This window comes from Dermacentor albipictus, chromosome 1 (assembly GCF_038994185.2).
Source record: "Dermacentor albipictus isolate Rhodes 1998 colony chromosome 1, USDA_Dalb.pri_finalv2, whole genome shotgun sequence".
NCBI classification, from domain to species: Eukaryota; Metazoa; Arthropoda; class Arachnida; order Ixodida; family Ixodidae; genus Dermacentor; species Dermacentor albipictus.
The window spans coordinates 287,762,225-287,777,902 of NC_091821.1; the positions used below are offsets into that span (position 1 = coordinate 287,762,225).

The 15,678-nt window shown below is 47.7% G+C and overlaps 1 protein-coding gene across 4 annotated transcripts in view; it reads right to left on the bottom strand.

The window, feature by feature from the left end:
* Window positions 1–15,678, bottom strand: part of Unc-115a (Uncoordinated 115a) — a 513,253-nt gene that overhangs the window by 61,929 nt on the left and 435,646 nt on the right. For all 4 annotated transcript variants that reach the window (XM_070531410.1, XM_070531409.1, XM_070531407.1 and 1 more), the window contains 4 exons: window positions 13,256–13,325; window positions 13,159–13,193; window positions 12,880–13,017; window positions 121–192 (listed from right to left, as the gene is read on the bottom strand). In XM_070531410.1, coding sequence (XP_070387511.1) covers window positions 121–192; window positions 12,880–13,017; window positions 13,159–13,193; window positions 13,256–13,325 — 315 coding nt within the window. The remainder of the gene's footprint in view (window positions 1–120; window positions 193–12,879; window positions 13,018–13,158; window positions 13,194–13,255; window positions 13,326–15,678) is intronic.

Genomic DNA, 15,678 nt, shown 5'->3' on the forward strand with positions numbered 1-15,678 from the left:
AGTACATTTTCACCACTTGGCAACAGGTGCACTGCAATGATGGCGTCTGCAAGAACCAAGGTGCAGCTACCGATCGTCTGCTGAGAATGACGTCTATTAAGGAAAGCATAACACGCTCACCTCCAGGTGACATCGGTCCACATCAACAGGCAGCCGGTAGTTGGATGTCATTAGGAGATGGTAGGGGTACAGCTGCAAGAACAAGGACCTTCTTCACAATCGGAATACCCAATTTACTATGTGGTTATGAATTGACCCAGCGGCAAATATGCATTTGCACTCCAGCCAATATGCAAATTTTGCAGCAGCATCTTGTGTTCAGGTCCCTCATCCAACTTGGGCTGAGCCAAGCTAAAGCATAGTGTGGCTCTGGTTGCATCTATTGCAAGAAATATGACGATACAGTTACACACCATTGGAAGTGCTCAAGGGATGAGAAGAAATGAGTGAAAACCTGCATTTCTCAAAAAACAAGCACCTATATGTGCCTGCAAAACATGACGAAGAAACTGTGGATTCAACTTTTCTGGAGCATTATATGAAGCATAATAGTGTAGAAGGGTTGAAAATTGAGTTTGTTGGTACATTGAAACATTGAGGAGTGCCAACAATGAGACAAAGAAAGACAACACACATGTACAGACCAACAACAAGTTTTTATTTGAAGGAACACATGTACTAAAATATTTACTGACATAAAATTGTCCTTAGCATCCTACTAGGACTTACCAGCAATAATCAAATGAAATGTGTAGAAATCCAAAATGTGGGAAAAGAGCCATGAAAGAAAAGTAACCCACTTACTTGGCTGCAGCAAAATGCCACAAATAAAACTGGCACAGTTCAACAAAATGAAACCTACAAAATTGAATCAAAAGAGCAACATTGAAAAGGCACATAATAAAGATGATAAGGATTGCTTGTGCAGTTTGTTCTGTGCTGCTTCAAAATATATTCACACCAACTAGCCCAGTTTTCAATTTGAGGATTGAAGCTAGGACCACAGCCAGACTTGTACAAAATTTTTATATATAGTTAAACTCTATATAACGAAATATTTAACTTTCCGTAACTGCTTGTCCACAAAACACAACATATTTAGTACCTCAACATAACGAAGTGTCTTTGCACGAGATTTCAATATAACAAGATTTCATTGCCACCGCAAAGGAATGCCAAGACAATAAAAGGAAACTTCCGCGGAGGCAGATGGTCAAATGACTAAATTACAAACCACTGCTTGCAAACACACCTCTCCAATTGTGCCTCATGCGACAATTGCAACCACCAAAGTGGAGCCACAGCCTCTTCTGTACAGTAAAAGCTCGTTAATTCGAACCGCAAGGGGAAGACGCTTCAGTTCGAATTAACGAAAGTTCGAACTAACGAAAGTGAAGGAGGGCAACAGTACACTGCGATTTGGAAGCAGTAGGGCATGTCAGAAATTTGGCGCGTCAAAAAGTGATGGCGTGTGCCGCGGGCACACGCCATCTTCAAGTCGAAGCTCTGGGTCCGACTGTGCCACACCACCGATGTCCACCGAAACGAACGTTAGCCGAGGCTTAACACCATCACAATGAATCGCGACGGCCGATATCTCCTAAGCTGAAAACAGAGGTGCACAACCGATGAAGACTGCCGAGACAAAGACGCTGAACATGTGAAGGTGGCGAAGGCCCTCATTCGTTGGTTCTTGATTGCAAGCGCAGCTGCGACATACTTGATTCGCCGTGTTGTACCAAATCTTGTACAGCTGCATTAGCAGCTGTACAAGATTTGCAAAGCCTCCGAGATTCGCAACGGGCAAGAAGTCTCGGAGGTTACGTAGAACGGAGAGGCGGCAGCCGCCGCTGCCTTCTGGCTGACCCCGCGTCGGTTAGATTTCTTTCCGATTTTGCCTTCTCTCGCCGTTCTCTCCGTTTCGGAGGCAATACAGCCTTGTGTGTAGGCAGTAGGCGCGCTTCTCTGGCCGTGTGCCAGGCGAGCGTAGTTCGAATTATCCGTGAGGGAGCCTTCTCGCGTTCGAATTAACGGACTTTTTTATACATAGACTTCTGTGGAGCTTGGCCGGACCAAATCGTACAGTTCGAATTATCCATAAATTCGAATTATTGAAGTTCGAATTAACGAGCTTTCACTGTATAAAGTCAAAGTGCGGTAACATCCTATCATGCCCCGCGCACTGAGTGTTTTAGTTGCGAGTGAAAATGTGCAAGGGCGAGACAAGAAAGATGGTGGCTTCACGAGTGCCACATTCCCGTGGGAGGAAAGGGAAAGCGGGGAGTGAGCTCATGGTGAGGCAATCCAGCGAGTGCAAGAAGGCGGGAGGGGGGGGGGGGGGAGGGGTTTGGCATGCACCTTGGCCATGGCCGCGCATGGCTGCAAGTGCGGCTGAATGAAGATGCAGCCGTGGACCCTGCTTTAGGGGTAATCTGCCGCGTGCACAAAGAGTGGGTGTGCCTGGACGGTATGGCAACATGTATGCTGTCTTCCTGCGCGTTTAGTATTGGAGGTTACATAATCTCGAGTTTTGAGAACCCATGGGAGCCAAAGGCAGATGAAGCATTCGCTCCCCTCTGCCGGCACTTTGCATGATAGCGTCGTCCCAATGCGGGCGATGCTATCAGCTGCGAGGGCGGAGTGCACGTGAAAGCGTGGCTGGCTTCGCTGTGAAGGTATCGATGTGGCATGAAACCGTATAATTCGTCGCAGACTCCCAAATTCATCAAAATGAATTGTTTTCCCATTCAAATGTGCTTTGTTCGACTGCTCATTAATTTGGATAATTCTGTGGCCCCTTATCGCGGAAGAAAAATCGATCAGCAACTGTTTTTATTTGCAGAAAAGGTCGAATTCCAACAACACAAAATTTCAACATAATGAAGCAAATTGCCGATTTTACAGACTCTGTTATATAGAGGTTTAACTGTATATACTTTTTACCTACGTATTTTTAATTTTCAGACGTACATTCACGCACACTCTTCCGTTCAATTTCCATTTGTACTGTTGACCGAACACAGGTTGCTAGAAATCAGTTTCTTTGACCAGGCACTTTTCTTATCCTCCACCACTTCAGAGAGACTAGATGAATAGTCCTCGACAGATTGTTTGCTTTTTCTCTCACGACGTTGCTTTGTCTCCCCTGTCATTTCCAGTTCGTTTTCTTTGACAAACTTAGCCACACCACGAACCTCCTTCCCCATGGAGGGTACACCAAAACGCTCCCAAAGAAGGCCTTGACGTCAAGTCCCCTTGATGAAACACGCTGGCTTAAAGCAGCATTCCTTGTTTTTCCTTCCAATTTCAGTTTTTGTGTGTGTGTAGTGCAAACCAATGATTATTGCATGTATCACGAAAACTTGGTTGTTCTGTTAGAGCAGCAAATTCCTTCGAAAATAAGCTACTGTATTTTATATTTTCATAACAATGATTCTTTAGTGTCGATTTACACAGACCTACTATAGGTAATACTTTAAGCTAACCAAAGATAGGCTTCACATGTGCATCATAGGGAAAATTGATAATTAAACAAAGTACTTATATAAAACAATGCATTTATCACAACCATTACAAACCTGGGGCGAGAATACGGTCGCAACAGGAAGGTACAAAAATGCTTCATTCATCGTTTTAAATGAATACTCTTGGTTTTAAATAACATAAAATTTATATTTTTTGGTTTTGTGCTTTCACAATTTCACAGCACGCATTCTACAGCTTGTGCATGCAGTGAGCACTGGTAGACAGCGATGAATCGACGGTGCCACACAACGCTCACATTGCTAGACGCTCGGCTATCTCACTGCTGACAATGATCGTTCCCGCTAAGTTGACGGCAACAAATCTTTGCGTTGAAGGCTTCTTCTGCAAATATTTCCTGTTGAGACGCTCATAGGCTTGTTTCATGCGCACACACTTTTCTGATTTCTCCTGAGAATGGTTTTGCTCCATCACTTCACCCCGTCCGACGAAAAAAGCAGCCACACAGTACACGAACGCATCCGCCGCTAACAGTAGGCACCAGTCTTTGGAAAACTTTTCTCGTCGTAACTTCACTCGGGAGCGAAATAAAACAACATGAAACAAACAGGCAGGATGCGTGTTTGCAGCGGTCGCTGCGGGATCCAGTTTCCAGAAAAAGCGTAGTGCAGCACCAGCGATGCTCGCTGCAATGTTCCTTCGCCGGATCACGGCTCAGAAAAAATGCATGCGGCACAAATGCCACATCGTAAGCTCGTAGTAATATTTGCGGCCTGATAGACCATCATAAAGAGTTCTGGAATTCACTCCGACGAGGGGCTGAAGCACACAGCTGACGCGACCTCGCCCAGTTCGAAGCGCGGGCGGCCATCTTCTCCGTCGGCGGAGTCACCAGCCGTCCGGCTGATGATGCTAGTCCAGAGTGCGCGCCCACTGGTGGATGCTCGTGTGCCTCCACCTCGGAGGAGTAAATGCGCCCTTTTTTCTAAAGTTGTATCCGACTATAGTGAACGTGTATTATGGTATTCCTGAAAGACAACAGACCTGCGTACTTAAATTTACAGTTAAGCCAAGTTTACTGGCGAAGATTGATCAGTGTACATGGCAATGATTACATGAGATTGAAAAGTGAGATTAAATGTATGGTGGTGTGTATGAAAGTGTTCATTTATGCCTTTGCTATAGTATATTGCCGCACAACCATCTAGAAAGTGTAGTACGGCCATTCATATCACACTTTAACGCATGAGCATAGTGATCAATGTATGTACTTTTCTATATCCTTCTCCCTTAAGAGTAAGCAGGTGTTGTGCCACTCTCGGTGGCTGTTGCAAGCCTGATCCCTTCCCATTTTCCTCACTGTACAGTCGCCGGCTGATTTTTTGAACTCCAATAATTCAAACTTGATGGATATTCCAGACTTAATAAATGCACCATCAGTGTTCCAATAGAGCTAACGCATTTGCATGACTGATATTTTGGATAAATTTAGGCCCCAAAGTTATATTTTCCAGCCTAAATCGCTCGATCCGAGCCACGCTACCCGATCTTGGAGGCCACCAAGTTGGATATTCCGTTGACTTGGGTTCCAGTGACCCGGTTTATAGCCTCCAAGATTGCGAGGTGCATGCTATCAATAGAGCGCGTGTTATTCTCCAGTCTCGGAGGCCATGCCAGCAGGCTTTTCCTTGGCGGACAAAACGCTCCAGGAGAGACCCTTATTTTTTTCCCAGTCAGCACTATCCCCCTTCCTCCTTTTTTTTTTCTTTTGGGTTTTGGTCACCATTCGGCATGTGGTGTGTCCACATGCAAGTGTGTCTCAGGGACGAAGTCGCATCTTTTTGTGTGTTTGCGTGGCTTCGTACTTTTGTGCTTTGTACTTTTGTGTTTCTCCTGTGCCTTCGTGAGAGCAAAGTGGTGTGAAGAAACTTGGCTCGTTTCTTCGATTTCCAAGGTGAGCTCCGTTGGTAGATATCACCAACATGGTGACGTTCTTCGCGACTGCATATGGAGACGTCACTCTAGCTCAAATCCAAGCTAATCTGATTGCCTCTAAGTGTAGTGTGAGGCAGGGCATTATTAATTTTATTAGGCTGCTCTAAGCCTAACAATTTTTTTTTTTTGGTTGAACGACTTTTTCGGACTGTTCGATTTTTCAGACTATTTTTCGGTCCCGGCGAGGTCGGGAAAATCAGTCGGTGACTGTACAGCAAAAGCTCATGAATTCACAACTTGGTAATTCAAAATTCCGGATAATTCGAAGTAGCCACTGCAGTTCGTCGAGCAATATATTGAACGCAATATATAACACAACCCGCTAATTCACACTGAAATCTCCACCACCACCGATAATTTTAACTCCGTGCCATCGTAGATAGGTAGAGTGCTAGTGCGCGTGAGCACATTGGTGACGCAGATGTCGCCGCGTGGGCCACGCAGCTTTGCTTTTCCCATCTGCTGCCCTTTGTTTAGGCTCGACTGGAGAGAGACGTACTTGTGCCTGGCCAGGCACAGCCAACACCTCTGTTGCAGGTCACTTCTCTCCCGTGAGGTTCTGTATAAAGCTCAAGGGCAATAAAATCGTCGCCGTGTGCGGTATGCTGTATGTGTGAGCGAAAGCATGCGAGGGTGAGCCGTGCTCACGCCCCATTGGACTATATACGCGCCTTAACTGAGCTATTTTTCTCTGACTTTCATTAGTTAGAATTTTGTATAATTTGAATTTTCATAGCATCTCCACGGAATTCGAATTAAGGAGCTTTTACTGTACTAACCTTACTTCGTATAGCTATCTACTAAATTGCTATCGCAATTGATGCTTCGCTTTTCAGGTAAAACTGTGACTTTCTTTTTTCCCCGCGCGACGAACGCACCGATGGAGCAAGAGCCATCTCGACGTCGAGCATGCTGGACTACGTTGGCCGCGTCAGCTTACGTTGACTGCGCCAGTGATTCGAAGTATAGACAACGTTGTTCATGCCAACATGATGTAGCGTACGTGCATGCATGCTCCCGCCACATCAGACTATATATGCGCTTTAACAGAGCGATTCTTTTTCTCCGACTTTCATTACTTCTGTACTGTAAAATAGGGAGCAGTGGGGCTGTGGCTAGGAAAGAGACAACGACGACGAGAAAGAAAACCCGTGTTTCGGTGCTCGGTCGGCTACACTACCTCTCGCTGCTCCAACGTTCTAGTCGCAAACGCTTACTGCTCGAAGTGCTTCGCGACATTTGGTGGAAGGTGCTGGACTTTTTGCAAACCTGGAACTCCGAAGCCGGCCGATCCCTGTCACATATCCCATGCATGAGGAGACTAGTCCTACCGCACCACCCATGATACTGCCTCCAGTCGTCTGTCCTGGTGCGCCACACCAACGGGATCCTCCCATATTCAATGGTGCTGACGATCATGACGTAGAGGACTGGCTGTCATCATACAACCGAGTGAGTGCCCACAACAAATGGTCTGAAGCTGACAAGCTTGGTTACGTACCATTCTACCTTTCCGGGGTCGCCCATCTTTGGTTCCGCAACCATGAGGCTGACTTTTCCAGCTGGACAGCATTCCGAACGGCATTTCAAGAAGTATTCGGTCGCCCTGCTGTGCACAAACTTTGGGCTGAACAACAGCTTCGCTGACGTGTCCAACAAAAGGGCGAAACTTTTACGAGCTACATTGAAGATGTAGCTGACATCTGCCGGCGTATCGACCCAGATATGACCGAAGATGACAAGGTCAAGAACATCTTGAAAGGCATAGAAGATGACGCCTTCCAAATGCTCTTGGAAAGGAATCCTCAGACAGTCAACGACCTCATAACGCTTTGCCAGACCTATGAGGAGCTGCGCAAACAACGGCTTTCTACGTGCCAAGCACTTGCTCCGGACGTCGCGCTTTCAGCTCTGAGTGATGGTGTCAGTGCTACTCCTTGCAGTTCAGCAATTTTCAACAAAATCAGGCAATTTGTACGAGAAGAAGTGGCACGCCAACTCTCTCTTTAGCCAGTCAGTCCAGCCTCCGAGTCGCCCTTGTCTCACGATCTTCGTCAGGTGATACAAGAGTAAGTCGCTAACGCAGTACCACTTGCTCATCAACCGCCTCCTACGCCTGTGCCACTTACGTACGCTGCCGTTGTCGCTAATCCAAGGCCTCCTTCTGCAGGTAATCAATCCAGACTTACCAGCGCCTTTCCCTCACCTCCACAAGCAGCTGCAACATATTCTCCTGCCCCCCTAAGCAGCTACTGGCCGCCACAGCAGCCCGTGCGCCCACCTCGCCAATATTTCCAACAGTCTCCGCCCGCTGTTCTCAATCCATGGCGCACCCATGACCATCGGCCTATCTGTTATTTGTGCGGCCTACCTGGGCATGTAGCACGGCTTTGCCACCGGCGTGGATGGTATCCTACGGATTCTCCGAGGGCACAAAGTAACGGTTTCGACTCTCCGTCCCGTTCTGCTACTGCTGCACAGCCCTTCGAAGCCTCATCTCCTCTTTCCCGGTCCTTCAATACCTGTCGGTCTCCGTCTCCCCGTCAGCGTTCTCTGTCGCCGCTTATCCGTCGCCCTGAAGCTATCCGAGAAGAAAACTAAGAACCGCAGTTCTGGAGGCAAAAACTGCGATCTCAGCGAACTCCTCAAGACCTCATTTATTTCCTGCGAACGTCCTTGAAGTTTATGCAGAAGACATTGCCGTTCATGCGCTCGTACACACGGGAGCAGCAATATCAGTGATTTCGGACCAGCTTCGTCTTGCCCTTAGAAAAGTCGTGACGACTTATTCAGCCATTTCATTACGTACAGCAAGCGCTGCGCCGATTGAACCCTTAGGGAAGTGTACCGTGCATGTTGTTATAAGCGGCGCTTTATACCATATTGAGTTCGTTGCTCTGCCTCGCTGCTCCCATGCCATGATTTTAGGATGGGACTTTCTGTCCTCTCATCATGCCATTATAGATTGTGCCGGTGCTGAACTCGCGCTGTCGCCATTCGGCACCAATGTTCTTGAAGATACTGATGACACTTCCGGTCGTGTGTACGTCACCGCCGACACCGAGATTCCTCCATACTCTGCCGCACTTGTACCCGTTTCATGCGTTGGGTTTTCCGACTCCACAGTTCTTTTCACGCCGTCTAAGCTTGTTGCTAGCCGCCATCTTTTCTTGCTTCCTTTTGCCCTTCTTGCCATTCGACAAGGTTCGAGCGCACTTTATGTATCGAACCTGTTTCCTTGCCCTGCTAGGCTGCTCCACAATGAGTGTCTTGGTTATGCCGATGAAACCGAACCAAGCTTCCTTTACGATGTGCCTGACGACCCGGCTTCTCCTCCGGTTGACGCTCTGGTCCTTCAAGTTTCTCCTCCCACGCCGCCTTGTGACCCAACATTTTACTAGAGTATTGATCCCAACCTCACTCCAGCGCAGCACGCCCAGATCGTCCATCTTCTAGACCGCTTTCGCATGTCATTCAACCTACAACAATCTCGCTTAGGCTGTACTTCCACTGTTGTCCGTCGCATCGACACCGGCAACCATGCGCCTTTACGCCACAGGCCGTATCGTGTATCCGCCACGGAGCGTAGCGTGATCGCTGAGCAAGTTGCAGACATGCTCCAACGCGGTGTCATAACACCTTCGCACAGTTCCTGGGTTTCTCTTGTAGTGCTGGTAAAAAAGATGGCACAATTCGCTTTTGCGTGGACTACCGGCGACTTAAGATCACATGCAAGGACGTTTATCTGCTAACCCGTATTGACGACGCACTAGACTGCCTCCAAGGTGCCGAATTCTACTCATCCTTAGACTTATGATCCGGGTACTGGCAAGTGCCAGTGGCTGAGTCAGACCGTCCGAAAAAGGCCTTCATCACACCTGACGGTTTATTTGAATTCACCGTGATGCCATTTGGCCTGTGTAATGCGCCTGCCAAATTTGAAAGAATGATGGACAACATCTTGCGCGGCCTCAAATGGCAGATATGCCTGTGTTATCTGGACGACATCGTTATCTTTTCACCGGACTTTCCTTCCCACTTACTTCGACTTGAACGCATCCTAAAGTGCATCGCCGATGCTGGCCTCCAGCTTAATTTGAAGAAGTGTCACTTCACTGCCCGGCAGCTGGTCATCCTCAGCCATGTCGTGTCGAAAGATGGTGTACTCCCTGATCCGGCGAAACTACAAGCTGTTGCCCAGTTTCCCCGACTAACGACTTTGAAAGAACTGCGCAGCTTCATTGGATTAGCGTCATACTTTCGCCATTTCATCCTGGTCACTGGATTGCGATGCCGCCTTCACAAAGCTGCGTCGTGAAGGCTGCGTCGTCTCTTGACGTCACCACCAATCCTTCGCCATTTTCAACCCAAGTGCTCCAACTGAAATACACACGGATGCCAGTGGCGTTGGCCTTGGGGCTGTTCTCGCTCAGAGAAAGGCTGGCTTCGATGAGTACGTCGTTGCCTTCGCCAGACGTGCACTCACTAAACCTGAATCGAACTATTCTGTCACAGAAGAGGAATGCCTGGCTATAATTTGGGCCATAACCAAATTTCCTCCGTATCTTTATGGCCGCCCGTTTGACGTCATAACTGATCACCATTCGCTGTGCTGGCTGTCGTCCTTAAAAGAACCGTCCGGTCGTCTTGCTCGATGGGCCCTTCGACTGAAGGAGCACGACATTCGCGTGCTGTATCGTTCTGGTCGAAAACATTCGGATGCGGATGCCTTGTCTTGTTTGCCACTAACAGACGAGGCTAGCTTCCCGAAGGCCTCATTGTCCGAGTCTTCCCTTGCTGCGACGGACATTCTTCTGGAGCAGAAGAAAGACCCATGGATTGTGTCCATGCTGTGTTTTTTGTCCAGCCCATCGACACCAACTACCAATCGCGCATTACGTCGCCAAGCACATCACTTCTCCATTCACGACGGGCTCTTGTACCGTCGCAACTACCTCCCGGACGGCCGCAAATGGTTGCTTGTCATCCCGCGACACCTGCGTTCGGATATTTGCGCAGCGTTCCACGACGATCCCCATTGCGCGCATGCAGGGATACTTAAGACACGCGCGTCTACACCTTCGTTACTACTGGGGGGGGGGGGGGGGGATGTATCGATTCATCCATCATTATGTCCACTCCTGTCTGGTTTGCCAACGCCGTAAAGATCCCCCTCGTCGTTCAACCGCCCCATTGCAGCCTTTGCCTTGCCCAGCACGTGCTTTTGATCGAGTAGGCATCGACATTTATGGACCTCTGCCAACCACATCAGATGGCAATCGCTGGGTAATCGTGGCCATCGACCATCTTACGCGCTCTGCGGAAACTTCCCCTTTGTCCAGCGCTTCTGCACGTGACGTCGCCTGGTTTCTCCTGCGCCACATCATCCTTCACCACGGAGCTCCCAGGGAATTACTCAGTGACAGAGGCTGCATCGTCCTCTCCGACGTCATCGAGGCTCTCCTCAAAGAATGCCGCATCATTCATCGCACCACTACTGCGTATCATCCGCAGACTAATGGCATGACCGAGCGCTTTAATCGCACTCTTGGTGACATGCTGGCTATGTACGTTGCATCCGACCAAACCAAATGGGACCATGTTCTACCTTTTCTGACCTACGCTTACAACACCGCCACGCAGACTACCACGGGATTTTCGCCCTTCTTTCTCCTGTACGGACGTGAACCTTTTTCCACAATGGATACTATCCTTCCGTACCGCCCTGACTCCACCGAAACAACTACCCTATCCGAAGCTGCTGCACACGCAGAAGAGTGTCGCAAGCTTTCCAGTATATTTACGTCAGAAGACCAGCAACGCCAGAAGCACCATCGAGAAAGTTCCAGTGCTCCTGTATCCTATGCTCCTGGCTCGCTAGTGTGGCTTCGGGTTCCAGCCTCTACCACTGGACTGTCACCAAAACTCGCGTCGAAGTACCAAGGCCCGTACCGCGTGATCAACCAAACGTCTCCAGTCAACTATATTGTGGAACCCCTCGAGCTACCTTTGGATCATCGCAGTCATGGACGCGACATTGTGCATGCCCAGCGTCTCAAGCCCTACTATGATCCGCCTGTGCTGTCCTACCCGTAGGTCGCCGGGACGGCTTCCTTTTCCGCGGGGGAGATAACTGTACTGTAAAATATGGAGCAGTGGGGCTGTGGCTAGGAGAGAGACAATGACGACGAGAAAGAACAACCGTGTTTCGGTGTTCGGTCGGCTACACTACCTCTCGCTGCTCCAACGTTCCAGTCGCGAACGCTTACTGCTCAAAGTGCTTCGCGACACTTCGAATTTTGTATAATTTGAATTTTGTAGCATCTCCGCAGAATTCGAATTAACAAGCTTCTACTGTATATGTCTGTTTTCATACCAAATAATAATCTGAGCATGTTTGACTATCAATTAAATTAAATGATTATTTTTCTTACAGTCAGAGTGGCCAGCAAAAGTGGATGGCGGGAAAAAAGCTGCTTGATGCAACCTGAAGACCGCCCAGTGCCCCTTGATCACATGACAGTACCTTCACAATAACCGAGAACTTGACCTAGCTTCGTACAAGCTCAAGGGCTAATGGGTTGAGCAGAACTGGGCCAGGAAGGGTTGAGCTGGGCCAGAATTTTTCGGGCCCGGGTAGAGTACGGGCCAGGTTTGAAATCACTGGGCCGGGTTCAAGTGAGCCAATGTATAGAACTTTAGGACTGAGGCTGAGAAAAAAAAAAAAAAAAAACCTGCTTGTGTAGTGCTTTATTACCGACTGCTTCCATTTCTGCAAGGATAGCAGACATTCGCATGTTGGATTAATTGCTGAAGCTACAATAAAAAAACACATGCACAGCTGCCTACTGTGACTGCTGCGCTGTGCCTGACATATTCTGGTGAAGATGATTAAGCGCTTCATCTTGTTCAGTCTTCACTTGCCAGCAGCAGTTATAGCTCAGGCAACGCACCTAACCATTTCCTAAATGCTTTACTTACAGCCCCCCATTCCCCTGTGTGGTTAGCCACCACACCGATGAAGACCAAGCTGTCAGAAGAATCTGACATTATTTTATTCTCAAGTCGTCAATGCACAAAAGCCTGGTGGTATTCAATAACCTCTAAAAATCTTTCAAGCTTAAGAATGGCAAGCCTCTAATGGATGGTGACAAGTCTTGTGTAATGAGTCATTGACCTTGAGCAGTATTTATGACAAAACAATGTAGAAATAAAAGTAATTTCGAACACACATGGAGAAAGCTGCCTGTCACAGGCTGCAAGCAGCAAAAATGCCCTACAGTAGGGTAATCACCCTGCGGTTGGCAAACACTAAAAGAAACAAAGCATTCTGCAACTATCTATTACCAGATGCAACAAGCATAAAAGCAACTAGTTTAACAAGCTCTTCCAATAGATTACCTTTGGGGGATCAGTTGAAAGGTGCCAGTTGACGTTTGGCATTGATCGCCGCAGATGTGGACTGTAGGAGGCATACCGAAACCCAGAGTAACCATCTGAGAATGGGGTCGATCGAAGGACTGCACTTGTGCTGTGATTCTGCAAGGCACAACAAGTCACTCAACATAATGCACAAAATTGCGGCTGTTTCGGTGTGTTGGACATCATGAGAAAAATAGACAGGATGTGGCAGTGAAAAGAGTCACGTAGTAGGAGACATATCTTGGTAGGTGGACTCACCATAACAGCACCATCATGGTCTGACGCTCCAGACACTAGGGAAAGAACAGCGAATCTGGTCAGTTACATGTCCCCGACATGAGGGAACAGCACTCACCATCTGACTTGCCGCAACTAAACTCTGTGCTGTGGGTTTTCTCCAGCTTGCTGAAGGACAAGTCTTGAGCCTGAGCATACAAAGAAAAACTTTCACACAGAGGACAAGCCTGCACTTGAGGTCTACTCATCAGCATGCTCTAAACTAGGCTGATGAAAAGTGGCCACATTAAGCCCTGCAGGTTAGTAAAAGTAACTGTACAGTAGTGTTATGAAACAATCTAGGACAAAACTTTTTTTGCTTTTAGTCTCTGAAATGTGACAATTAAGGGTAAATTTCAATTCCCATTTAGAGCACTCGAGAAGCAAGTCTAATGGAATGGCCAAGTGTTGGCCAAGTGGCAGAGATGTTGAGCACTTGAGGCTGCTCTGCAGTGCCATACAAATGCTAGACACCCTTCCTTTGCAGTCATTTAACTGTGTACTGAGAACAAAACAATTAACCTCAGAGGTTCAATTCAGTCCTTTATTTATCATATATAAATGACCATTGCAACAGACTGCCAGCCAAAGAAATTAGGCTGCTCTCCTCCGTAAGTAGAGAAATTAAAGTGGTGAGACAGTGAAAGATTAAAGTAGTGAGAGGTGAAAGATCTGCATAAACACTAAATAAGTTAGTATTCTTTCCAAACATTTCACTCATTTTTCAGTAATAGATCGATTACTAGATGAGGCAATCAATGTGTTGCTGCTGGAGTTGTGTTTTAGCTCTTGTGGCTGAGCCTTTGGCCAGTTTAGACTAAAAGCGAATGAAAAATTAACTAGGCCTGTGTAGATAAGCCACCCACAGTCACAGTGGTGGCTATTTTGGTATTGTGTAGTAATCTACTAACACAGCCCAGATTATTTTCTCTCAAGCTTAAGAAAACTACTCAATATACAGTAAGTTATCCCTAAAGAAAATGAGCCTAGAAAAATTGGCAGTGGCTTAGCTCGGCTATGCAAGGATATACGTAGCGAAAGCTAAGGCATAGCATGGTTAGCCTTGGTTAATCTTGATTGCAAGTTCAGGTTAGTCTGGTTGTCTAGCTATGTTGCGGCGTTTAGCCAGTTGTTTGACGCACTGTTCGTCTGTTTCCTGAGCGGTTTGTTTCCTCTTCATCTCGTTCCAATATCGATTCCAGGCCTCCTCCTGGTTATCTGAATTGTCGCCATCCATACTGCCACCTCAACTGTGGTTGCGGTGCACGCGAGCTCTCCTTTTCAATCCTCTGACATGGTATCAGGCATGCGACGCAGCTGATGAAGGGAGCGCAACGATGAACGCGGTGCGATCTCATACCAAACGGCGGCGGCAGAAAGGCGCGGTGCTGTGCAGCGGCGGAACACCTGTGGCTCGGTGCTACTAGCGGCGCATGCGCAGTAGTGACTAGGGAGCGAGAGAGCGACGAATATCTGCGACGAGGCGCGCATTGTGATGTCACGTGCCTCCTCGGAGCACCGCCATGGCGAAATCGCAAGTTCACGGCCAGTAAAGCTTTTGCTTTAATATCCATTGTAATTGAGTGTGTAAAGAACTACAATAGACTCCAGTTAAAGGGACAGAATAAAGTGTTGCTTTTACCAAAGCTTCATTTAACAACAGAAATAATCTACAATTGTTTTATTTGAAAAGGGTCCAGTGTTGTAACCTTGCTGCAGTGATAAAAAATCACTGCCCAAGCACTCCGTACAGATGGTTAACCAGCGAAGCTGAAACATGCGGCCCCGGTGTTTATCACTGGGTTAATCCCGACAGTCCATTAAATGACGACTAGGTAGGCTGCTGAATCCTCAGTATACAGTTGCTGCTTGCACTCAGCTGCATGAGCCTGTTCTTGTGCTCGGGCTGCAGCATCGGCACGACTTAGACGAGCTTGTTTCCGGTCTGCATGCAGTGTTGCTGATCAAAAGCTAGACTAGCTTGTTTCCGGTCTGCATGCAGCGTTGCTGATCGAAAGCTGCCTGCTCCTAAGGAGTATGTATGGCGTGTAGCCTACCCATTTTGGAGCTGCGCATGCGCTTGGCTGCAATGGAGAGCAACGATGCCACTACTAGCACAGCTAATTCAAGACCACCTAGATAGCACAAGGCCTATTCACGCCAATCCATGACATCATGTTACCTGGCCTGACTGCCCTAGAACCTAATGGAGATGCTCCCAAGTAGGCAACAGTGATTTTGACGTTACCACTTTCATCACGCCAGCCTTGTCAACGGAAATTTCGAGCCAGGTAGCATGATGTCATGGATTGGAGTAAACAGGCCTTCTGCTATCTAGGTGGTGTTGGCTAATCGTAAGCCTCTTTCTCGGAAAGCATATTTAGGACCAGCGAACAAGGACAGAAGGGAGACGACACCATAATGCGCTAAATATGCTTTCCAGTCAGTTTACCAACACACCCAACAAATGGCAATGCTTTCTTTTTTTATCTTTTCTTTTCT